Below are 24,268 nucleotides of genomic sequence, written 5' to 3' on the forward strand. Positions count from 1 at the left end.
GGATTATATAGTTATTGATAACAGTTATTAATCTGATTACTTCAAAATTGTACTTAAGTGCAGTACTTTAGGTGATTTTAACATAATTTGGATTATATTATGAGTGATTTTGTAAACATTTGCAATATCGTGATAAACGTCAATATCGGAAAATATCCTCATTAATTGTGGGATAATGATTTTAACAATATCAACCAGGCCTGAATAAAAAAAGAATCCACATCTTGTGATAATTCCCTTTTTGTTATATGATTATTTTTCATCTCATAAAAAAAGCTGAATACAATAATCACATAACATGCCATAATAAATCCAGCAAATCTAACCTGAGCCGGACAACTCTGCAGATAAATCTGTGAAATCCATTTCAGGGTAGACCTTAAGTCCCTCCTTTTGGTGTGTGTGTGGGTGTGTGTGCGTGTGTGTGTGTGCGTGTGTGTGCGTGTGTGTGCGTGAATGTGTGTGTGTGTGTCATGCTTTCCACTTCCACAGCCTGTTTTAACTGTATATGGACTTTATGTGGAATCTGTGATGGAAACACTACAGAGAAGCTAAACTACACAAAAAGAGGCCCGGTCCTGTTAGAGAAGCAGACGAGCGGCTCCGGCCTCTGCAGGCTGAAGGTCGAGAAATCAAATGACTTTGTTTGACTTTCCGAGGCAGTCATGTGTTGCCTTTGTTTTGGCGTTTCCTCAGAGGAAACTCCTGATTACAGAGTGTAAAAAATACACAAGAGACTTATGTGGAAAGTCAACCATTAACGAAAACAACTCACCTTTTAGAAATGTTTCAGGTTGGTGCCAACAAACTCTGAAGCTGCAAGACTTTATCAGACTCTTTGCTCTGCGTTTGCTCTGTGTTTGCTCTGTGATCAATAACGGGGAAGTCATATGATCGTTGAATCAATTTGCATTGCACAGGTTTATTGTGTCTGTTAACTTTGTGTACAATCACACAGCTTGTTGCAAAGACATGCGGTCGGTGAGACTCGTGGATTGAGATCACAGATAACATCATGTGACAGTGAAGCATATTGGTATCAAAGATCCCTCATATAATCCTCTGAGGGGCTGCTTCACTGCTTAAATACAAAATGAACTGTTTACACAGAGATGTTTCTATCAGTCCAGCAAGACAACAACACAGAACGTCTCAGACTCTGGTTGTGCACCTGTACTGGAGGTGATAAAGTGCAGGAACCCCTAATATAAGGTGACCTTTTAGGGGCCACAACTCAAGAATGAATCACTCCAGGAACACGCCCCCTGCTGGCTGAGGAAGGAAGCTTGTCATCATGAGGGGAAAGTGGAAAAACCGAGCCCCGTCCTGCTCTCTGTTTTACAGACAGCCCCTTTCAAGAACTCTGCTGAGAAATCTGTGCATTCTAACTTCCATGTCTTTTCTCAGATAAGACATGGAAGTTAGAAGTTAAGTTGAGAGCTCAAAGTAATTATGAGAGTTTTGTATCCAGTTCGGCTTATACCTGTAAATCTAGTCCCTTTACATGCTTATTTAAACTGTCATCCTCTCACACAGCAACGCCACATGGAGAGGACATGCTACATTTAGAAAAACAAACACTTAATAGCAACTTTTTGTTTCATATTTTATGTCGAATTTGCTTTGGGTTATGTTTGTTACAAAGCAGTAAGAAAACCTGAAATGTTGCGTTTTCTTTAAATGGAGTTTGGCATGTTGTATACAGTTGAGTTTCCATTCATAAACATATACAGAAAACAATTATAACTTCATCAATAGGGAGCAAATGTGTTGTAAACAGATGGCACAAATGAAAATGAAGTATTTGAGTGTGAATGAGCATGAAGCCTACCTGTCAGTGAGAGTAGACTGTGTGCCACTCATTGGGGCTCCACTTATGAGTTCTCCAACAACTTCAGCGAAATAACATTTTCATTATAACGTCGGACTCTTAGTGATTAAAAAGGCTTCTTTATGTTGGGTCCGACCATTTCCAGAAAAAGTTGTTATTTCCAGCATAAAAAGTATTAAAAAAAAAAATCCCTTTATTCCAATTGGAGTGTTGGATGAAAAATCCCAGAGGAAAGAGCAGAATAAAGTTATGCAAATGTATTTATTGCCCAAAATAAAAGAGTTGCAAGCTACTTTTTTGTTGTCTTTGTGGTGAGAATGTGTTTCATTAGACAGACACTGTCTGCACCAGCAGAGACATCTGGAAAACTTCTGCTCAAAACTCGCTTTGGAAAGTTTTCCTCCAAAACTTTCTCAGATTACCTCCAAATCCAAGTTGATGATATCTATATGTGAAATAGGAAATACTTCCAGGGTGCAAATCCAGTCTATATTCCAGATTATCCAGAGGGAAGAATTGCGTCAATTTTTTGGCTGTTAAATCCAAAATGAGCGTCCAGAGTCCAGAATGTGGAGTTAGTGGAGTTAGTGCATCCTCCTCCTGCTGCAGGTCTGCTTCACCCCTCACCTAATGTGCACGGCTGTCTGAGGGGCTTTTTCTTTTTGCTCCAAAGAGATGATGCAAAATGGGAAAAAAAAGGAAATGGTTTTGTCGCACCCCCCTCCCTCCTCCTTCTCTTCCCAAGAGTCCAAAAAAAAAAAGAGGAGAAAAACCCACCTTCCATCCAGTTGCGTTCAAGAGCTCCTCGTACTTGTCTAAACTGTCGGGCTTAAAAGCACTGATGTGGTTTTATTTGACTTTTACTCTCAATTTAACAGTGGTGGAGAGTCATTTGGGCCATTTACTTAAGTACAATGTTAAGGTACTTGTTCTTTTAGGTGAGAATTTCCATTTTATGTTACTTCTGTTACCTTTACAGGTTTTTATTGTCATGTTATTGTTGTCAGACCACATGACAATAATAACATGGCAATAAAAACCTGTGCAATACATTACACATTACACTGTGCAATAATAGTTAAAAAAGTTAAAATAGTTAAAATATTTTTTTTTTCTGTCTGTAAATACAATATTTCAGTTATTGTTGTTTTTCTACTGTTTTTTTGTTTTTATTGCTTATTTATAATACTTGGGGTTTTTTTATTTTCATTTTTTATTTTTTATCTTCTTTTACTATGTCTCTTGTGTGCACTTTACTCTATGCTGTTGTAAGCCTGCAAATTTCCCCGCTGCGGGACTAATAAAGGATTATCTTATCTTATCTTATCTTATCTTATCTTAAATACTCAGAATATACATATATTTACATATCAATTCAATAAAAAAACAGGCTTATTAGGATATTACTGCACTTTTCCATGTCTAAATACTGTTTGTTTCACTTGTTACCTGCAGGACTGACTTGAAACTAAGTACATTTACTCCAGTAGTATGCTACTTCATAATTTCTCTTCCATATTTCAGAGATAAATATTGTACTTTTTACTCCATTTATTTGACAGTTATAATTAGTGGGTACTTTTCAGACTAAGATTTTAAATCTGAATAAAAACATAGACTTATCAAATTTGATGCATTGTTAATATTTAATCAGTTGTTTTCAACCTTTACGGCCTTTAACCTTCTACAAAAAAAGCAGTGTTTGGGACTGTCTGGTTTCAGATGTCTATAAGATAAGATAAGATAAGATAATCCTTTATTAGTCCCGCAGCGGGGAAATTTACAGGATTTACAGGGGTATAGTGCAAACAAGAGACATAGTAAAAGACAAGCTCAAAACCAAATATTATAAATAAGCAAATAAGCAATACAAAACAGTAAAGAATCCATAAATAACTGAAATATTATATATACAGACAGAATAAGTATTATAACTATTATTGCACAGGGTATTTATATTGCACATGTTTTTAGTGTCATGTGGTCTACTGGGAACAACTATGCGTTGTTTCACATGGAAAGTACCAGAGGGACACAATTATAACATTTATATAACACCGTTTGTTTGTTGATTCTAATAGGCGTACACATTTTCAAAGCTTAATAATGAGGAGAAATTCAAGAAATTCTGCAACCAGCACAGGTTGTAAAGTTTTTTTTTTTAATGGAGTCAGGGTTATTGGGCTGATTGTAAACTGATTCAGGAGCTGTGTGGGCTGAATGTATGAAGTGTAGTCATGTAGTTTTTTTAGTATTGTTTATTATTTTTATTATTTTATTATTTTACTTTTTATTTTTTTATTTTTTTAATTCAATTATTTTTTATTATTTTAATTATTTTAATTGTAATTTATTATTAAATTATGTAATTATTTTATCATTTTATCATATTTATTTTATCATTTTATCATTTTATTATTTTATTATTTCATTATTTCATTATTTCATTATTTCATTATTTTTAATACATATTTAATTTATTTGAATTATTGATTATTATTTAGTAATTCGTATCAGTTTATTATTATTATTTTTATTTATTTTATTATTTAATTATTTAATTATTCAATTCTTTAATTATTTTATCAGTTTGTCATTGAATTATTTTATCATTTTATCATTTTATTATTATTATTTTTATTTAATTATTTTTATTATTTTAATTCATTTTATCATTTTATCATTTTATTATTTATCATATTATTAATTTATTATTTCATTATTTCATTTATTTGAATTATTGAATTATTTTATCATTTTATCATATTATTATTTTATCATTTTATTATTTTATCATTTTATCATTTCATTATTTCATTATTTCATTATTTCATTATTTTTAATACATATTTAATTTATTTGTTTGTTTTTTTAACTCACAATTTTTATTTGGCTGCATTAATAAACGAGTCCATCCACCTGTAGGTGGCAGCACTGCGTCGGCCGCGAAGAAGAAGCGGCCTCCCGCGTCACAACACATCCCACGAAGAAGAAGCAGAAGAAGAAGCAGACGCTAGCTAGCAGACAACGTAAACACTGGCACGTCTCTGCGTAGATTTAGCAGTTTAGCATTTGATTTCTTTTGCTTCTGTTTTATTGTATAACATCTACACGATGCGGTAGAGTAGCCAAGAGTCTCCAGGTGCGCCATGTTTGTTTGGATCTGGGAATAACCACGGCCTTGAAGCTGTCCTGCTAACGGATGGTAAGACTAGCAATGTGGCTAACGAGCTAAGCTAACACCCACTGCACAGCTTTGACCGAGAAATGCATCATCTAGACGGGGGCCTGCAGTCCATAAATGTCGGTCCCTGGCTGCTCAAACGTATTGTTCTAATTAATATGCATTTGTTTTACTTAAAGCATTTTTAATACTTCTCTAAAAAGCCTTTTTATTAAACACAAACTCACATTTTCTGTGCTGTTGGCCTTGTACGCCCACAGTGTGATGTAGTACCTGAGGCGGCCAGTGGGGGGCGCTGTTGCTCAGTGTAAACAGTGTAAACAGTGACATATGGGAGCCACAGCCTGGAGGATTATGTTCTGTAAAGGGATCCTATCCTGGTTTGTGCCATCAAAAAGATTCAATTAAATTGCATGATTTGTCTCCTTAAAGTCTGGAGTTTTTTCCATATTTATTCTGAATTTATTCACCTTTTTGTAGCCAAAACCTGATTTATCTTCTCCATCTTCCATGTTTCTGATACCAAATATTAATCAGTATAGTGCAAACAAGAGACATAGTAAAAAACAAGCTCAAAAACAAATATTATAAATAAGCAAATAAGCAATACAAAACAGTAAAGAATCCTTAAATAACTGAAATATTATATATACAGACAGAATAAGTATTATAACTATTATTGCACAGGTTTTTAGTGTCATGTGGTCTACTGAGAACAACTATGCGTTGTTTCACGTGGAAAGTACCAGAGGGACACAATTATAACATAAAAAAAACATTTGTTTGTTGATTCTAATAGGCGTACACATTTTCAAAGCTTAATAATGAGGAGAAATTCAAAAAGATACAATTAAATTGCATGATTTGTCTCCTTAAAGTCTGGAGTTTATTTCCATATTTATTCTGAATTTATTCACCTTTTTGTAGCCAAAACCTGATTTATCTTCTCCATCTTCCCTGTTTCTGATACCAAATATTAATCAGTATAGTGCAAACAAGAGACATAGTAAAATTAATATTTTTATATATTATTATAATATATATAATATTTAAATATTCAGAATATACATATATTTACATATCAATTCAATCAAAAACAGGCATATTAGGATATTACTGCACTTTTCCATGTCTAACTACTGTTTGTTTCACTTGTTACCTGCAGGACTGACTTGAAACTAAGTACAATTACTCCAGTAGTATGCTACTTCATAATTTCTCTTCCATATTTCAGAGATAAATATTGTACTTTTTACTCCATTTATTTGACAGTTATAATTAGTGGGTACTTTTCAGACTAAGATTTTAAATCTGAATAAAAACATAGACTTATCAAATTTGATGCATTGTTAATATTTAATCAGTTGTTTTCAACCTTTACGGCCTTTAACCTTCTACAAAAAAAGCAGTGTTTGGGACTGTCTGGTTTCAGATGTCTATAAGATAAGATAAGATAAGATAATCCTTTATTAGTCCCGCAGCGGGGAAATTTACAGGATTTACAGGGGTATAGTGCAAACAAGAGACATAGTAAAAAACAAGCTCAAAAACAAATATTATAAATAAGCAATAAAAAACAGTAAAGAATCCATAAATATCTGAAATATTATATATACAGACAGAATAAGTATTATAACTATTATTGCACAGGGTATTTATATTGCACAGGTTTTTAGTGTCATGTGGTCTACTGAGAACAACTATGCGTTGTTTCACATGGAAAGTACCAGAGGGACACAATTAGAACATTTATATAACACCGTTTGTTTGTTGATTCTAATAGGCGTACACATTTTCAAAGCTTAATAATGAGGAGAAATTCAAGAAAAAGCAGCCTGGAGGATTATGTTCTGTAAAGGGATCCTATCCTGGTTTGTGCCATCAAAAAGATTCAATTAAATTGCATGATTTGTCTCCTTAAAGTCTGGAGTTTTTTCCCATATTTTTTCTGAATTTATTCACCTTTTTGTAGCCAAAACCTGATTTATCTTCTCCATCTTCCATGTTTCTGATACTCTTTAATGCACCAAATATTAATCAGATGTACAAAATGTTCTCCTACGCATTGCAGTATTTAATCCTGTGTTTGAGAACCATTTGCTTGACAGTCAATGCCCAGTTTTTGGGGGGAATTTACTGGGAATTTAACAAAACATTTTATTTATTTGTGAGTGTTTGTTAAAGAAGTCAGAATGTATTGATAGAAAGCTAACACATTGTTATATGGCTATATATATAGCTATATAATTGAACTACATCTTGTTTTTTTTTGTGGCTCATTATTGATTTGTCTACTTTCCAAAGAAGACACTATTGATACCATCAAGGTCATTTTTTATAGCTCCTATTTCCAATTTCTCTAATTTTGGACATCATCATATTTATTCAAAAAATCCTATTCAAAACAAAGTTTGAAATAAAACTATAAATAAGTATAAATACTATAAACACTATTTCCAATGTTTCAAGAGCTAAATAAGACTTGATTTATTTAAGTGTTTACTTTCCAAGGACACTATTGATGCCTTTAAGATCTTTATGAGCTTCTATTTCCAATTTCTCTCATTTTTAACATTTATTTGTTATTCAAAGCTAAATAAAAAATAAAACTGTTGATGAATATAAAAACTATTGATACTATTTATAATAAGACTTTTGGTCTTTTCAACTATGTTCGGAAACAAATAACGAAATAGAAAGAAGCAGTTCGTGTTCCTGACTGTCATTCAATTAATAAATAGAGTATTAACACACATTGTAATCGAGTGTTTCAGCTGGTTATGTTCATCACTAACAGTTTACCAAAGTCAGCTCTGCTTCACAATTCAGAGATAAACAGAAACAGAAATCCCACCATAATATGCTGAGATGAATAATAAACCATAAGCGGTAATAAAACATTAATTGTTTCGCTCCCCTCCTCTGCTCTTCTCTCTGACTCATAACATCTCAACATCGTTTGTCCTTCATCCCCGGTTTGCATAAAAGCTGCGTGATTGAAGAGCAGAGTAATTACTCACAGCAGTTCCTCTGAGAGAAAAGCATCTTTATAGGGACTAATTCATTCAATTAAACTAGAGTACACTTAATTAAAATGCATCACGGAACCTGTTTAAGACAACAAATTTAGCTCACACTCAACATACAGTAATTGCTTATGTGAGATAAATATCTTGTCAGTCAGACTGTTCTGGTACAGCTGATAGCTCCAAAGTGATTCTGTAGAATTGTTCAGTATATTGATATAACTTTAATATAATATCACCATAGCAGCACAGTTACAGTTAACAGATAGCACAAAAAAGAGGCTCTTTTTTTTTTTTTCAAAGAGTAAACACATTTAATTAGCGTCCACTTTTCTATCATAGTTCTTTGGACTTCATGTTACCTTGAATGATTAGAACAAATGTCTCTCGTTGTTGTTGAAGCTCTCTAAAATACACAGAGCCTGTGAGTAGCATTTGCCGGCAGCTGTACAGTTTAAGCTAAAATGTTGTCTCATCTTGCATTATCCTGTTTGCTCTCCACTCAGCCCATGATTCAGCTGGAGAAACCAGTGCTGACTGGTACCATGCCCGTGGTCTGGCCCACCATCCTGGACCTGGGCAGGGATGAGTGCAAAAGAATTCTCCGAAAACTCGGTAAGGTCATGCGATACAAAAAAAAAAATAGCATAGGAACGCTGCTGTAAATTCATATTTGAGTTAACCTGATTGAAGTCACATCCTTCTTGTTTCATTGATTCTTTTTCCCAGAGCTGGAGGCTTACGCTGGGGTTATCAGCGCCCTGCGAGCCCAGGGAGACCTGACAAAGGACAAGAAGGATTTGCTGGGAGAACTCACTAAAATCCTTGGGTAATTGTTTCCTACACATTCTAAAACCTCATGATCAAGAGAGAAACAATTTGTCCAACTTTTGCTATGTCTTAAATATCATTTTGTCATCCCCCTCTTCCCTTCATCCTCCCAGTATCTCAACAGAGCGCCATCGAGCTGAGGTCCGCAGGGCTGTCAACGATGAACGCCTCACCACCATTGCATATCAGTAAGTGTATAACCGGCCATGTAGGAGTGTCTGGGAGTTGTAGTTTTAAAAACTAACGTGTAATGACTGAACGGCATTTTTTCAGCATGTCAGGTCCGAACAGCTCGTCCGAATGGTCCATTGAAGGACGGCGGCTTGTCCCCTTGATGCCGAGGCTGGTCCCCCAGACGGCGTTCACTGTGACTGCTAATGCTGTGGCCAGTGCAACGGCCAATCAGAATGCCTCCCTTCTGTTGCCGGCGGAAACGGGAAACAAAGAAGGTGGGCCGGAATCACTTTGTATTCGACTAATGCTGCTTTTCACATGGAATCAGGAAGGCAAAACACAACGTGCATGACTTTATGTTGCTATGGTGATGTAATTTAAATATTTTAAATAAGACGGTTTTGTGTCTACATCTTTATGTAATTATTCTATAAATTAATTAAGCTATAAAATGCAGCTTTCTCTGAATATTCTATTGGAAACATAAAACAAAATTCCATGTGAATGCAGCATAAGGATGTTGTAAAACAGATTTGGTATTGACTGAATGTTTAATTTCCTCCCTGCAGTGGTTGTGTGTTATTCCTACACAAGCACCACCGGCACCTCCACCAGCGCCACAGCCACCAGCGGCGCCATAGGAGCAACTGTGAAATCCCCACGACCGCCCAGTCCCTCATCCAACGTGGTGGTGCTGCCCAGCGGGAGCACCGTCTATGTGAAGAGTGAGCCTCCACATCATCAAATCAGTTTAATGTTTAGCTCTAACACGTGTACTGATCAGCCTAAAGGGGGCGATAAAAGGCTTGTTAACCGATTACCAACATCATTCTTGTGTTGAGAACAAACAGAACAAAGCTAACGCCTTAATGGAGTCTCATCCTCAGTTTTGCTGCAGGTCAAATGACTCAGAAATTCTCCCCACACTGCAGATGTTTTTTACTGGCTGGGATTTTAAATTTCCTAAACGCAGCATCTCCTAGGATTCATTGGATTATATTTGACATTTCTACAAGCTTCTGCTGCCAATGTGTGTATGCAAGTCAAACAGCTGGTATGATCTGTGTCTAATAGGCTGATTTAGGAAGGGGATGAGAAATGTGTCTGCACATTATTAAAACTGAAGATGTAACGAGAATGATATTTTAATTTCCTCTTGCCTTTATAAGATTTCCTGATTGATAGAACTCAGAAGGAACCTGTAAACGAGGATTTTATAGTGGAAATGTATTAAATTGTTCAGTGTTTTACATTTGATTTTACTCTTTAGACTTTAAATTTCACAAACAAACCAAATCATGGACAGAACAATAGCTGCAAAGATTAATTGATTGCAAGATCGATTAATTTCGTTTGATTGATTTAACTAATTTTGAAGCAAAAAAGCCAAACATTTAGTGCTTCCATCTTCTCAAATGTGAGTGACATTAGTATTTCCTGCTTTTATTTGTGTTGTATAATAGTTAATTGAATATCTTACGTTTTTTGACTGTGGAACAAAAGATATTTGAGGACGTCCCACTATGTTCTGATGTTTAATACCCATATCGGCAGATTAATCAATAAGCCCAAAACATGACTACAGTCATCCTTGCAATATCTTGAATTTTCCATCCTCCTTTTTCCCTCGCAGGCGTGAGCTGTTCCGACGAGGACGAGAAGCCTCGCAAGCGCAGGCGGACAAACTCGTCCAGCTCGTCGCCGGTGATGCTGAAGGAGGTCTCCAAGGTGATGCCGCCGGTGTCCAAGAACATCACGGTGCCGGTGAGCAGCCCCAAGATGAGCAACATCATGCAGAGCATCGCCAACTCGCTGCCGCCCCACCTGTCCCCCGTCAAGATCACCTTCACCAAGCCCACCATCCAGACCACCAACACCACCACGCAGAAGGTGAGGGAGGCTGGTTACCACGGTTTCCACACAATCTCTTTATGCACCTTTTTTCCTTGAAGCCCCGCCTACTTGCTTCTTAAAATACCTGAGTCATCACCCTTAAAAAAATTACTAATACACAAACAAAATCTCGCTCTGGAGTTTTTGGAAATATTTGGATCACATGAGTCAAAAACAATATTTACACAGCCAGTCAATATAGCCGCAGGTTGGGAACCACAGCTCCTCACAAAGAAACTCCAAAGTTTTAACTGTCTCATCCTCATTCAGGTGATCATCGTGACAACTTCTCCCAGCTCCAACTTTGTGCCCAACATCCTGTCCAAGTCTCACGCCCACAACAATGCCGCTCTGTCCAAGCTGGTCTCCACCTCCATGCTGACCGCCACCGCCCAGAAACAGACGGTGGTCTTCCCAGCCAGCGCCAGCACGGCAGCCAACACCGTCGCCGTGACCACGATGGTCTCCTCTACTCCGTCAGTGGTCATGTCAACAACATGTAGGTTCCTTCCTCCGCACCGACATAAGTTATGTGAAGCATGTATGGAACTTTTAAAACTTCAATTCAGAATGAGTAAATTACAGGAATAGCCTCGAACTCCCGTCAGCAGTCCTGCAAGTTTGGCTGATCATTTTCTGTGACTGTTACAACAAACAACCTTTTTTACAATACACATTTTTCGTATACCAATTTAGAGTGCTTTGAGAAAATATGGTAACTGTTTGTTGTCTGGAAACATCACATTTCTGGCATTTTAATTGGCTAATCGTACTTGGTTTATAATATACCACAGTTATTTCCAAACATAACATGTCAAAATATTCAGAATGACACTATTTTGAAGAAAATATACTTTACAGCCTAAAAGTGTACATAGACTTTAACACATTTGCTCTTTTTGTGTCCCTTTCGTCCTAATTCTGTTGCCAAACTGTTATCTTTGTTAGCATAACAGTCCTCTGTTCACTGTTGTAGGTGCTTCTTCAGCTGGAGTGAAGATGGCTTCAGCCAGACTTCCTTCTCCTAAGACCCTGATGGGATCGCCGGCTCAGATCCTGGCCCAGTTCCCCAAACAGCAGTCACCCAAACAGCTGCAGCATAGCTCGGCTATGGGGGTCTGCCAGACCCAGACCACCACCACCTCGCCGGGCTCCAAGCCCACCATTCAGATCAAACAAGAGTCCGGTAAGCTTCTTTATCTCTTTCTTTCTTTTATATTTTTCTATTTGGTCTTTCTTGATCTCTTTCTTTCATTGTCTCTCTTTTATATTTTTATTAATCTTTCTTAATCAATATATTTCTTTCTGTTTTCTTTTTGGTCTCTCTCTTGGTCTATATTTAATAGAACAGATTAAAAAGAGAATACTTAATTTGTGCAAGCAGAAAAATGTTGCATGGTGCTTTTTTGGGCAAAATACAAGGGAACCTCAACGCACCAGCCTTTTAAAACCTATTTCTAAAAAAATAAAAATTAAAATAACCTAATGTGATTATGTTGCAGCATACAAGTATTTTGTTTGTACATCTACAGGGGTCAAGATAATCACTCAGCAGGTGCAGCCCAGCAAAATCCTGCCCAAGCCTTCGTCGGTGGCTTTGTCCAGCAGCAGCTCGTCTCCCATCATGGTCGTCAGTAGCAACGGAGCCATTATGACCACCAAACTGGTCACTCAGTCCACAGGTGAGTGATCCATAACTCACCTGTACTCAACAAATTACCGTGACTTTGATACCAAATCCTAGTTGTTAAATAGCCACACTGTATTTTTGCGTGCAGCTACCCAGGCCACCTACACCAGACCCACTGTGAGCCCCAGCCTCGGCGCCAGAATATCAGCCTCCGGCGGTGGCACCACCTACGTCAAGACCACCAGCGGCAGCATCATCACAGTGGTGCCCAAGTCTCTGGCCACGCTGGGCGGCAAGATCATCAGCAGCAACATCGTCTCCGGTGAGCCAACATGGAGACATCCATGTTGTTGTTATTTCACATAGTCTATGCAGTTTTGATAAAAAAACAATGTTGACTTTTCTCTGCGACAGGCACAACGACTAAGATCACCACCATCCCCATGACCTCCAAGCCAAACGTCATAGTGGTGCAGAAAACCACAGGAAAAGGAGCGACCATCCAAGGACTACCCGGCAAGAATGTGGTCACCACACTTCTAAACGCCGGGGTCAGTGAAACGCCACTCTATTGATTTCTAAACACTGCAGGGCTCCAGATGAAGGTGTCCACTGGTAGCACTGGTGCTGCCGACCTTCTCAGTTGGTCGAACTAACGAATTACATTTATTTATTAATGACACTCAGAAACCTCTCGTTTTCTCTTCTATACATGACGTGCTGTAAACCTCTACCTACCATGCCTTTTAATTAGTCCCAAAATGATTTGTTTGTCTGATTGGTCGGACAAAAGAAGACGCCATCGACATGAGCTCTGGGAACTTTACAGGCCAAACTATTAATTACTTTATTGAGTAGATAAGCAGTTTATTTATATTGGTAGTGGTCGCCTCATAATCGTTCTAATGGTTCTGATGGCATAAATGTTTGTTAACATCTTTTTGTATTAACTGGTGCAGTTTGTGTGGATTTCAGCCCATTTATTTCACTGTTGTGATATTGTCTTTTTTGATATAACCACTAGGTGTTGCCAAAGTTTGAAACCTTCACATCCTACACAAAGGTCCTTTTTAAACATTTTATCAAATTACATTTCCTGAATTCAAGGTTTTAAAATTTGTTAAATACAGTACTGTGTTTTATTTGTGTTCTTAAGGAAGTAGTATGACAGTTTTGCAAAAATTCTCATTTGTTTTCATGTGTAGAGTTAGATGTTCAGATTGATATCATTCTTATTTCTGTTTGTTAAATATGAAGATACAGCCAGCATCCAGTTAGCCTAGCTTAGCACAAAGACTGGAAACCGGGGAAACGGCTAGCCTGACTGTCAGAATGTAGAACTGTTGCTTTAAATTATGTTTCTTATGTTTCTTATCTTGTTGTAGGGCAGCAACTAATGATTACTTTCACTGTCGATTAATCTGTTAATTATTTTCTAGATTAATCAACTAGTTGTTGGGCTAATGTTTGGATTTATCCACAACTTGAGGAGTTAAGAAACTAGAAAATATTGACATTTAAACAGCCGGATTCAGATCATTTTTCTTTAAAAGATTGCTCAAACCAATAAGTCGATTATCAAAATAGTTGTCGATTAATTTAATGGTTGACAACTAATCGATTTATTGTGGCAGCCCTACTTTTTTTGCAGTATTTTAAGTTGACAGAATCTGCTGTACATTACTGGGGTTCCTCTAGTGTGGCTGCTTTTTGCAGTCTGATGTGTTGGAATAAACTGTGTGTGCTTCAGGGTGAGAAAGGCCTGCAGGCTGTTCAGGGCACCAAACCAGCGATCATCACCGCCTCCAGACCCATCACCAAGATGATCGTCACCCAGCCCAAAGGCATGAGCTCTGGCTCCCAGGCCACCGCCACCAAGATCATCCCAACAAAGATCGTCTACGGCCAGCAGGGCAAGACACAGGTGAGGCCCCGCCAGCCACTGTTTGTGTTTTTAAAAATGTTCTGCTTTCTTTTCTTATCTTTTTATTTATAAAAACAATCCGTGCCAAACTTCTAATTATTACAGTGTTTTCCAACAATCACCCGCTCTGAAATATTCCATTAACCGCTGAGGGAATGTTCTACTTACAGCGGCTTTAAGCATGGGACTTAAAATCATCATTACATCCTGATTAACCACATTCAAATGAACTTATCATATGACTTAAACAAGTGGATATTCACATGACCTACGGACTGACTTCAAGTAACCACAAGTGTAACGAAAAACAAAACAAAATAAGTCAAAGGTTTCTTTCTCAGTGCTCATTTTAGACTTCTCCTCTCATCTGGGTAATGCTTGATATTTGGTAGGGGAAGTTAAATCTGGTCATTAAAGCAAACATTCATCATGTTTGAAGAGAAGAGAAAACTCCCCTATTCTTCAGACTGACAGATGGATTCCGGGGCTTTGACACTGATCTTTCCTCTTCCTCCATTTACTTCCCCGTTCAGGGGGAGAAATGGGACTTTACACAAATGTTGTCAATGAGCCGGGCCGACTGACAGCAACCTAATCTGCTGCTCTTTCAGGTCAAACAGCTGCAGACTGTAGTGTGTGTCACCTTTAACAGGATCATGTTTCTATTCCTTTGACCACTTACGGGCAGTGGAGTGAGCTGTAAACACAGCATTGAATTAATGGCAGTACCTGAATCAGAATTATTTGGCTGTTCAATATGAAGATTTGATTATTTGTTTCCTTACTTTTTCATTTTGTCTATCTGGCAATCCAAAAATCTATTGTTAAGAGTTTGATTGATGATTTGAAATTGGGGTCAAGTGTCTTGCCCACATGGACTGGATCGAATCACCGATCCTGTGATTGAAAGCCGACCCGCTTAAAGGCCACCCTCTCTACCTCTGAGCCACAACCAAACAATTTAACAATGCTTTTTTTTTTTGATAAGGATAAGCACATGTTTTGTCATGGATCTGACTGTCACATGAGAGGGAAATTCCCCCCAAATCTGCTATATTTGGTTTGATGTCGTAGTTATTTCGATTCTATATTCAATGCACAGCGTTCTCGTCAGAAGCTACTGTATACTGGGACTGTACAATGAAACCGACAGCTGTAGGTGTTGTTTTCAGTTCCTGGGGATTTTTTTTCTTCTGTTTATAAAGATTTTTAAAAAGATTAGTTCTTTAGAAATTATAGAAAATATGGGGTTCGAAAGTTTATCCACCGACTTAATAAGAAACGCCCACTGAGAAAAGGGACAACAATAGAAATAATTAAGTACCCCAAGCTTCCCCACGTATATTTATTTTTTAAGGCTTTTTGGGGAATTTGAATTCAACACACAGGTGTCAGATTCAGAGGGTAAATCCCATCATGCTAATTTCCAGGTGTTTTTTGTACCTCCTTACACATGAAGCAGTGATGGATGAAGGAACATAGTGAGCCCTATCTATGAAAATATTCTCTTTAAGATCTATTTAATTACTCCAGCAAAATTCTGCTGATTTCTTCATACGCATGGCGCAACAGTTTGTTGTACTTTCAATATCAAACTCATCACTTCAGTCTAAATTTAGCCTTACTTCACTTTCCATTTTTAGTCCATAAGGGGAACTTGAGGTCAGTGAGTCAGCCAGCCATGCGGTACAGTATACACATACAATGGGTACTGAATTCAACACCCACAGAAAACTATTTTATAGTAAATTCTTCGGTACTAAAGTTAGACTTTCCAGTGACAAAAACGCTTCCAAAACTTTGATGACGTGTATACTTTTATGACCGGCATAGCAGACGGAAATATTACGTAGCTATTGACGTTAAAGATTCGGAAACTTGTATTAATATCATCATGCAAACAATACCCAATAAATAAGACAAAAATCGCTTCTGCCACTCCAAGTGGTGGTAGTATGAATGGAAACCAAACAGAAACGCTTCCAGGATCATCAATGAAAGATTTGATCTACTGTTGACACATTTGGATGGGAGCCGCTGCTTTACAGAACACTCTTCTGTTCTTTTGGCTTCCTTCCAGGTTCTCATCAAGCCTAAGCCCGTCTTCCAGACGGCGGTGGTGAGCGAACAGACCCGGCAGCTGGTCACCGAGGCGCTGCAGCACGTGACCCGCTCGGCAGAACTCGCGCAGAGTCAGGCCATGAGCCAGGACGGGTCCACGAAGGACGACTCCGGAAGCTTAGCCGGCGAGTCGTCCCACAGCGGCGCTCAAGGTAAACTTCATGTTTATGAGATGATAAGGTCAGACGAATCAGCTGCTACTGCTTACATGTTCTGGGTGTGTTTTTTCCTGGAAACATTAGGCAAGAGTTTAATGTGAAATTAACCTTTTTAAATATTACAATTTGTCCCTCATTGTTTCCTTCAGAGCCTCAGCCCGTAGTGCACGTGATGTCCTCCAGAGAGCATGACTGGACAGAGCAGGAAATATCAGTGGAGTCCAGCCCCACCATTATCTACCAGGAGGTGTCTGCTGGGGATTCCCAGTCCGCCGCTTCCACCATCAAAGCCCTGCTGGAGCTTCAACAGACAGCAGGTGAGCCTTTATGTCACGGAAAGCCTGCCGACGTCAACTGGAAAGATGGGCCGGGGGGGGTGGGGGGGGGGGGGTGGGGGGGGTTTGTATCACCTGTACACATGCTGACTACAGCAGTCAAAGAATCACCACCTATACTCTGTTTTATCAAACAGCTGTTTGTGCTCTATGGAGCTATTCTGACAAAGAAAAGTCCACGCGGCCCTCAGTAATTATATCTGGGGACTGAAGCATTGCTTTCACAATAAGCTCATTGGGCTACAAACCTGTGGAACTGGGCTGATGAGTAGACAGGAAGTGAGAAAGAGTACCAGGAAATACGTGGAGGCGAAAGTGTTGTACATAAGAACTCCATTTCAGAAAGGACATTCCCCTTCCTCCTGATTGTAAATTCCCAAAAGCAAAGTTCAGCGTTTATTAACTGATATATTTCCCAGTGTTATCGTCTTATCATCCTGAAAACACCTTGTGGTTTCTTGGTAACACTCTGAATTATCATATAGTGGCCTTTGTTGACATAAGCTGTAAAAAGAACCCGTTCTTTATTTTGAACGTTATCATATTTAAATAAGAAACCTCAGCGTTTCAGGATCTGCTTCTGTTCTAATTTCCACTAATGCAAACTTAACATTTCCTCCATGTTTACGATTAAGATAATCCTTTATTAGTCCCGCAGCGGGGAAATGTGCAGGCTTACAGCAGCATAGAGTAAAGTGCACACAAGAGACATAGTAAAGAAAGACAAGATAAAAATGAAATAAAAATAAGCAATGAGAAACAGTAGAAAAACAACAACAACTGAAATATTATATTTACAGACAGAAAAACTATTATAACTATTATTGCACAGTGTAATGTATTGCACAGGTTTTTATTGTCATGTGTCATGTGGTCTGCTGGGAGCAGAGTTGGTTGTGCAAACAGATTTAACCGTAACATCATTGTCCCTTACATATTGACCCTTGGCTCCCCGTCTGGCAGTGAAAGAGAAGGCGGAGTCCAAACCCAGACAGCACACCATCGACCTGAGCCAGATGGCCGTGCCCCTCCAGCTGGCCCAGGAGAAGAAGCCCAGCCCGGAGTCCCCGAGGCCGTCCACCTCAGAGGCTGAACCCAGCACTGAGTACGTCACAGCAGGTAATTCTCCATTCTGCCTCCCGACGCACTGCATGTAATACTCCAGTGGTAGTGGAAGATACTCGATTTAAAAGTAGAAAGAAATACCACAGTGTAGTAGAAATACTCAGTTACAAGTATCAAAATCTTTCTTGGGTAAAAGTACAAAATCGGAATATATATAATTAAAGTTTAAAGCCAATGATACAAATTTACGACAAACTGAAAATGTATTAGGTGCTTTTCAATCAGCAGGGTAGATTAAGTGTCTTTCTGAGCACAAAGTCTGTTAAAAAAACATGAAAGAAAAAAGCTTGTCTGTCAAATCGCACTGCTGTTAGACAGGTTTCTCTGTTTCACCTCATGAGACTGTAATTCTTGCTAATGAAGCAAGGTGATGACTTTTCTGGAGAAAGTCATGCTGGAGGTTTCACTTCCCTCCAGCTTTTTAGTTAATTCCCATGAAAATGTTGGGATGTTAACGTGGCGTTATAAGAGCAGCGTGGGTCCTTTTTGGCTTTGAACAAGACCAAAACACAACATCACCGCTGTGTGGCATAAAATGAACAGAAGGATGAATCATTAATCACAATTCTTTAACTAAAATCAAAAATGCGGTAAAATGTGGTAGAGCTACTGAGCACTTCCCTTTTTGGTTGGCAGCTCATTCACTTCAGGGAAACAAACTAAACTTCAAACTACAACCTCAAAATTTGACACTGAAATACGCAATCATGTCCTCTCTTTTTGATTTGATAATTGGAAAAACGGCTGCCTGATCTGTGATTTCCCCCGCCAGGTAAAGTCAGCAGCAGAGTGGGGGGGGTGCCCTCCGAGGATGACAACGTGGTCATGTCCTCCAGCCAGCAGCTGGGGAAGCCCTACAAAATATGCAGCCAGGTTACCGTGGTTACCAAACCCGCTGCCACCGTCGCCTCCGCAGCCGCAGCCACGCACGTCAGCCACGTGGTGAGGACACTGGTCGATACTCTGGAAACTAAAGTGGTTTTGAAGTGGTGTTGGGACGAACTCATTGGCCAATGAGGGAACAAATACAGTAGATCATGTAAAATATAACAATAGAGAGTACATAGTATATAATGTTGGGATGTCGCCCATTTAATTCGCATCTTTTATTTTGGCTTAAATGGCCAGACAATGGAGGTGAATGGAATTTTGTTTGTGGTGCTCACAACCTTGCATTCAATGAACAATGTGAGCGCCACGAAACCACTCCGGATAATCCAGAGCACATTGTAAACAATTTTCATAGGAACTATTTTTAAGTAGAAAGTACTGTAGTCTAAATGTAAAGAAGTCTGTGTACTACCACTCAAGCAAGAGCACTAAGTAAGAAGATGTTTTGGGGGAATTTGGGGGAAATTACACACAAAAAAACCTAATTGGCATTATTGAAGTGACTCCTGCAGTATTTCACCAAAGCGTTAAGTTTTTATGTCATATTGTATATAAAGAGATGGATATAAATATTTAAGTGCAACATTAGGCATAAGTAATACATAATCATTAAGTAAGGATTAAGTTCTAGTCAGTTTAACTGTTTAATTGAGATGTTTGTGGTGATTTTTTTTTTTAGTTATTTGAGCATTACATTTTTTTTTTGTCATTTACATTTAACAATTAAGAGTAAAAAAAGAAATAGATCTTATTATTATGACTCATCAATTCATACTGTCCCCCTAGAAAAGGAACTGGCCCTAAACACTTGTGTCATCTTGATACCACGCAGATGTTTTGGTGCATTCCTGCCTCTGCAGTGGCCCCCGTTGGCTCCATGGGGACAGGTTAAATGTCACCCTCCTCTTCATTTCATCTCTCAGAAGTCTTCTTTGTGTTTCAGCCCTCTGACAGCCACGGTAAAAGCGACACCGTGTTGGAGGTGGGCGAGCTGGAAGGCGACACCTTGGACCCCCAAACGGGCTTGTTTTACCGCTCCAGCCAACCGGCTACGGATCCCGTGAGACAAACCCCCCACTCTGCAGCCGCTCAGCCGCCTCCCTCGAGCCAGGCAGAGGCCGAGCAGAGTCGGCTCACCTCCACCTCCACCTCTGTGCAGCCGCCGCCACAACTGCAGAGCAAACCTCAAATCAGCCAGCCTTCCTCTTCCTCCGCCGCCTTCCCCTCCACCCTCCCTCTGACGAAGAAACTACCGAAACTACGGGAGCAGATTCAGCCCAAACCCCAGGCCTTGACCCTGAGCCCCAAAGACAGACCACTGACCGCACCAGCCCAAGTCGTGGCAAAGGTCATGACCCCGAGCACACCAACCAAGCCCCTGTTGACGCCGCAGCTGCCGAAGCTCCAGCAGGCGCCCACATCCCACCACAGACCCCTGCACACACCCATGTCCCACCCTCCTCCACTGCAGGCGCACCACCCTGTCAGCACGGAAAAGACCACCTCCAGCCAGGTGAGTGGTTTCATACCGTCAACACTGCAGAGAGGGAGAAATAAACAATCTTCTGTCGGTCAGCTGGATGAGTTTGTCTCGAGGCATGTGACATAACCAGTATGTGTGAAAGTGCCGGGGTTTTCCCTTCTTTACTTGTCAAACACAATCAAACATTTGTAATGCTCTCCTCCAACAGGCTGCAGACTGATAAGCAGCAACCAATGTATTCATGGTTGTTTTTTTTGTGTTTTCATTTCCTCGTTCTCCACCCCAGCAGCCAATCATCACACAGAGCGCCACCGTCACCAAGATCACCTTCGGAGGCTCCCATCATTCGTCGCAGGTCTTCAGCAGCGGCGAGGCCACCGCCAAACTGATCCCCGAGTCCAGCTCCAGGCCGTCGGGGGACAAGCCCTCGGTGTCGGACATCCTGAAGATCTCCATGATGGAGGCGGAGATCGATCCGAGCACGGAGCCAATGGTGGTGGATTCATCCAGCGACTGCGGCCCTCTGGGAAAAGCCCTGGAGGTCCAGGCCGTGTCAGGCACGCTGGACTCGGGCCAGTTCATCAGCAGCTCTGGGGCCTCCATGCATCATCCCCACACAAAGTCCCAGCAGTTCAGCTGCATGCAGGGTCTCACAGCACAGAGGAGCAAAGAGGACCTGGAGGTCATTGAGGTGAGATATTTATGACTAAATAATGCATGTCATAAATCAGATTGCTCGAGGTACAGACAGGTTTGTCAGTATGTTTGTCACATATCAACCTTTTTCTTTTGGCTGTATGGAAACGGAGAAATTTGAAAAACTTCCTCAATTGAGAAAACATTTTTAAGCATGCTTGAGGTGGTTTTCGTCTTGAAAAAGACTTGATGCACTAAATTGATTATGGAAACTCCTTTGTCAAACACATTCTGATGCAGGAAACATTTGACTCACATGACTGATCAGCTGTTTCCCGCTGAAGATCTCCCGTTTTCTTGGCGATTCTATTTGTTTCCAGTTCTTAACTTCTACTTCTTTAACCTCTGTTTACTGGAGGATCAGAGCCATACGTGACACTTTTTCACTCCAAACCAGTTGATGGAAATACGCGTAACTTACTATTTGCTTTAATTCGCATTTGAAGGGAAACACAGTTATTGTTAACTTAAAATATGATGGCAGCTTTTAGCTTTATAAAACTGCACTAATATTATAGAAGGCAAAGGAATGCATGTCTCTTGTGTGCACTTTACTCTCTGCTGCTGTAAGCCTGCAAATGTCCCCGCTGCGGGACTAATAAAGGATTATCTTATCTTATCTTATCTTAGAAAGTTGTGCATTAAACATTAATCTTTAATGGAACGAGATACATTTTGTTATCTTACTGGACATTGACTGAAACTCAAATGTGACTAACGCATGCAGGTGATTCCTCAGTACTCCATCCTGCCGGACTCCAGCCAGTCCAACGTGGTGGTGGAGCCCAGCGGCTTCCTGGAGATCACCAACTACACCAGCCAGCAGCTGGAGGAGGACAGCCCCATGGAGCAGGAGGTGGACAGCAGCAACGACGAGGCCGCGGCCGCCAGTCCCCCGACCAACCGTAGACACTCCAGGCCGGAGGCACCGGTGGTTTGAGACCCGGTGGACAAAAGACTTTCTGGCTGTCTTTTTTTTTTTTTTTTTTTTTTATAGTGCAAGAGCAAAAAAAATGCTGTCTGTTTTTTGTTTTTTTTTGTAAAATATTAGTTTTACTTCTTTTCTTCAGCACAACTAATGGGACATGTGTTTTTTATTGCCGGCGAGGAGCGCTGGAGGGAAAACAAAGGTGCGAGGTGAAAGGATTAGTTTTAGTGCAGCAACAGACCGTTGGAAACGCAGCCTCTCAAAACAAACCTTCCAGGACAGTTGCACATCCATGAAATTGATTATTTGGAAGTTTTGGCACCGTGCCACTGTACGTCCTTTCTGTAACATACAGTCGGATCAAACCACTACAGTCCTGCATTAATATGTTGCATTTATTGTCCAGAGTATTTCAAATATATGTTCCCCAATTTTGTGTACAAAGCGACTCTGCCGTTGATGGACATCTGAAGGTTTTTCTACCAGATGAACAGTATTTCTTTTGACTGAGGTGCAGTTTTTTAACAGTGAAATCTCATAAAATGCTTTTGGGACTTTTCAGAAGACAGAACAAAGCTGGAGCAGATTGAAACTGCTGCGTGGAAGGAACATAAACCAGACAACAGTCCTGGAGGAAGGATAACATATGTGTTACTGTTCATTGTAACTGATGTGATGTAAAAAGAAAACATTAACAAATGTACCTTTTTTTTGTAAGATATATTCTGCAGTTTAAAAAAGGTTGCTGTGAGAAAATATGCATTTGCTTCTGCATAGTGTTTGAAACTATGCATTTATTTTATACCTTTTCAAACTAGATGACTAGTTGAGACATACAAATCATTTAATCTGCACAATAAATCCGCTGAGTAGAACATGTCAGTTTATACAGCTTTATTGGTCGCAAACAAAATGAGCTTTTTGGATGTAGTAAGACAAAATGAGAGATTAACAGTGTGATGCTTTGAATCTTCAGCTTTCTAGTGTCAAACTCTTGCGATGCATCATTCTGCACGGATTAGGTCAAACATCAAAGGGAAGTAACCACATGCAAAGCACATGTTTCTGTGGAGGAGGACCTAAAAAAAAAGGACTTTTTACTGAAATGCCTGTTAACAGGGACTCCCTACAATACAAAGAAGTACTTCAACACTGAAATTCTAGGAGCTTCCTCTCATTGAGCAGTTGTGTAAGGGTGCTCTGGGTTCAAGGTTTGTGTTTTTGGTTAAATATGCTTGATTCCAAATTCAGCCGTCGCCATGTTGAGAGCCATGTGGAGACAATCCCTCAGTCATAGATATGCTCTGAATTCGATGTGCAGATCCATTTTTTTATCTTAATTTAGATAAATAAGCAACTAGTTTGATTATTAAGAATTAAAAAATGTACAAATGAATATCAAAGCCCCTCTAAACTACACGCATTTTAATGTTTCACAAAATAACAAGCCATGTGTTAGTTTGCCAGGAGTCTTTGCTGTTGTTGGATTCAAACCTGTGGTTTTTCCACTTCACTGGTGACATTGCGGCCAAATCCTGAACTACAACACGTTCAGATTTGTAAAACGGATTTCATAAAGTGTTACTAGCCAATTTTAGCCACGTACAACCATTACATTATCTGCTGACACTTGGTCTAAAATTGGCTTAGGCAGCCAAAAACATTCATGGTGGCTCCTGCTGGCAAATATAAAATCATATTTATTGCATTATACTGGCAATCGGAGCCAAGTTTCATGTTTATTGGAGGCTGTGCGGTGGTGTTAGGGGTTTTTCTGTTGGCTCTGCACGCTTGTAAAAGCCTTAATGCACTCTCCCTGAAGGGTCCAGCTCCACACTGGCGCTTTTTCCTCCTCGTGTTGAAAGTGATCCGTTGGGCTCCTGGGGGCTCATATCCAGCCTGCAGAGTCTGATTGGTTGGGCTCAACCTCAAAACATGTGGCTCTGTTTAGGAGTTTAGGAGCATGCTGGGTTACCGTCCCTCCACCCTGCACCCTTGCACCCCTGCTTGGATAATGCTGCCAAAGTCCCACCGGATA

General features: G+C 39.6%; 2 protein-coding genes across 8 annotated transcripts in view; one reads left to right on the forward strand and one right to left on the reverse strand.

Moving 5' to 3' along the window:
• The window catches only part of LOC129113455 (rho guanine nucleotide exchange factor 12-like), a 30,500-nt gene extending 27,947 nt beyond the window's left edge, over positions 1-2,553 (reverse strand). For all 4 annotated transcript variants that reach the window (XM_054625763.1, XM_054625762.1, XM_054625760.1 and 1 more), the window contains exon 1: positions 1,832-2,553. In XM_054625763.1, the coding sequence (XP_054481738.1) occupies positions 1,832-1,863 (32 nt within the window). In that variant the 5' untranslated portion in view covers positions 1,864-2,553. The remainder of the gene's footprint in view (positions 1-1,831) is intronic.
• Positions 2,554-4,832: 2,279 nt separating this feature from the next.
• On the forward strand, positions 4,833-23,852 carry emsy (EMSY transcriptional repressor, BRCA2 interacting). Of its 4 annotated transcripts, none has more exons than XM_054626113.1 (21): positions 4,833-5,036; positions 8,548-8,656; positions 8,771-8,870; positions 8,986-9,060; positions 9,146-9,321; positions 9,616-9,771; positions 10,680-10,936; positions 11,210-11,438; positions 11,916-12,125; positions 12,472-12,621; positions 12,718-12,891; positions 12,984-13,120; positions 13,594-13,632; positions 14,320-14,493; positions 16,574-16,766; positions 16,922-17,089; positions 18,071-18,226; positions 19,005-19,174; positions 20,067-20,636; positions 20,893-21,297; positions 22,030-23,852. In XM_054626113.1, the coding sequence occupies exons 1-21, from the start codon at positions 5,034-5,036 to the stop codon at positions 22,240-22,242; spliced, it is 3,864 nt and encodes a 1,287-aa protein (XP_054482088.1). In that variant the 5' UTR covers positions 4,833-5,033; the 3' UTR covers positions 22,243-23,852. The 4 variants fall into 4 exon arrangements, with proteins under 4 accessions (XP_054482088.1, XP_054482091.1, XP_054482089.1 ...); XM_054626116.1 differs by having other exon boundaries at positions 22,042-23,852; XM_054626114.1 differs by having other exon boundaries at positions 20,896-21,297.
• Positions 23,853-24,268: the final 416 nt, after the last annotated feature.

The sequence above is a fragment of the Anoplopoma fimbria genome, chromosome 24 (genome assembly GCF_027596085.1).
Source record: "Anoplopoma fimbria isolate UVic2021 breed Golden Eagle Sablefish chromosome 24, Afim_UVic_2022, whole genome shotgun sequence".
NCBI lineage: Eukaryota > Metazoa > Chordata > Actinopteri > Perciformes > Anoplopomatidae > Anoplopoma > Anoplopoma fimbria.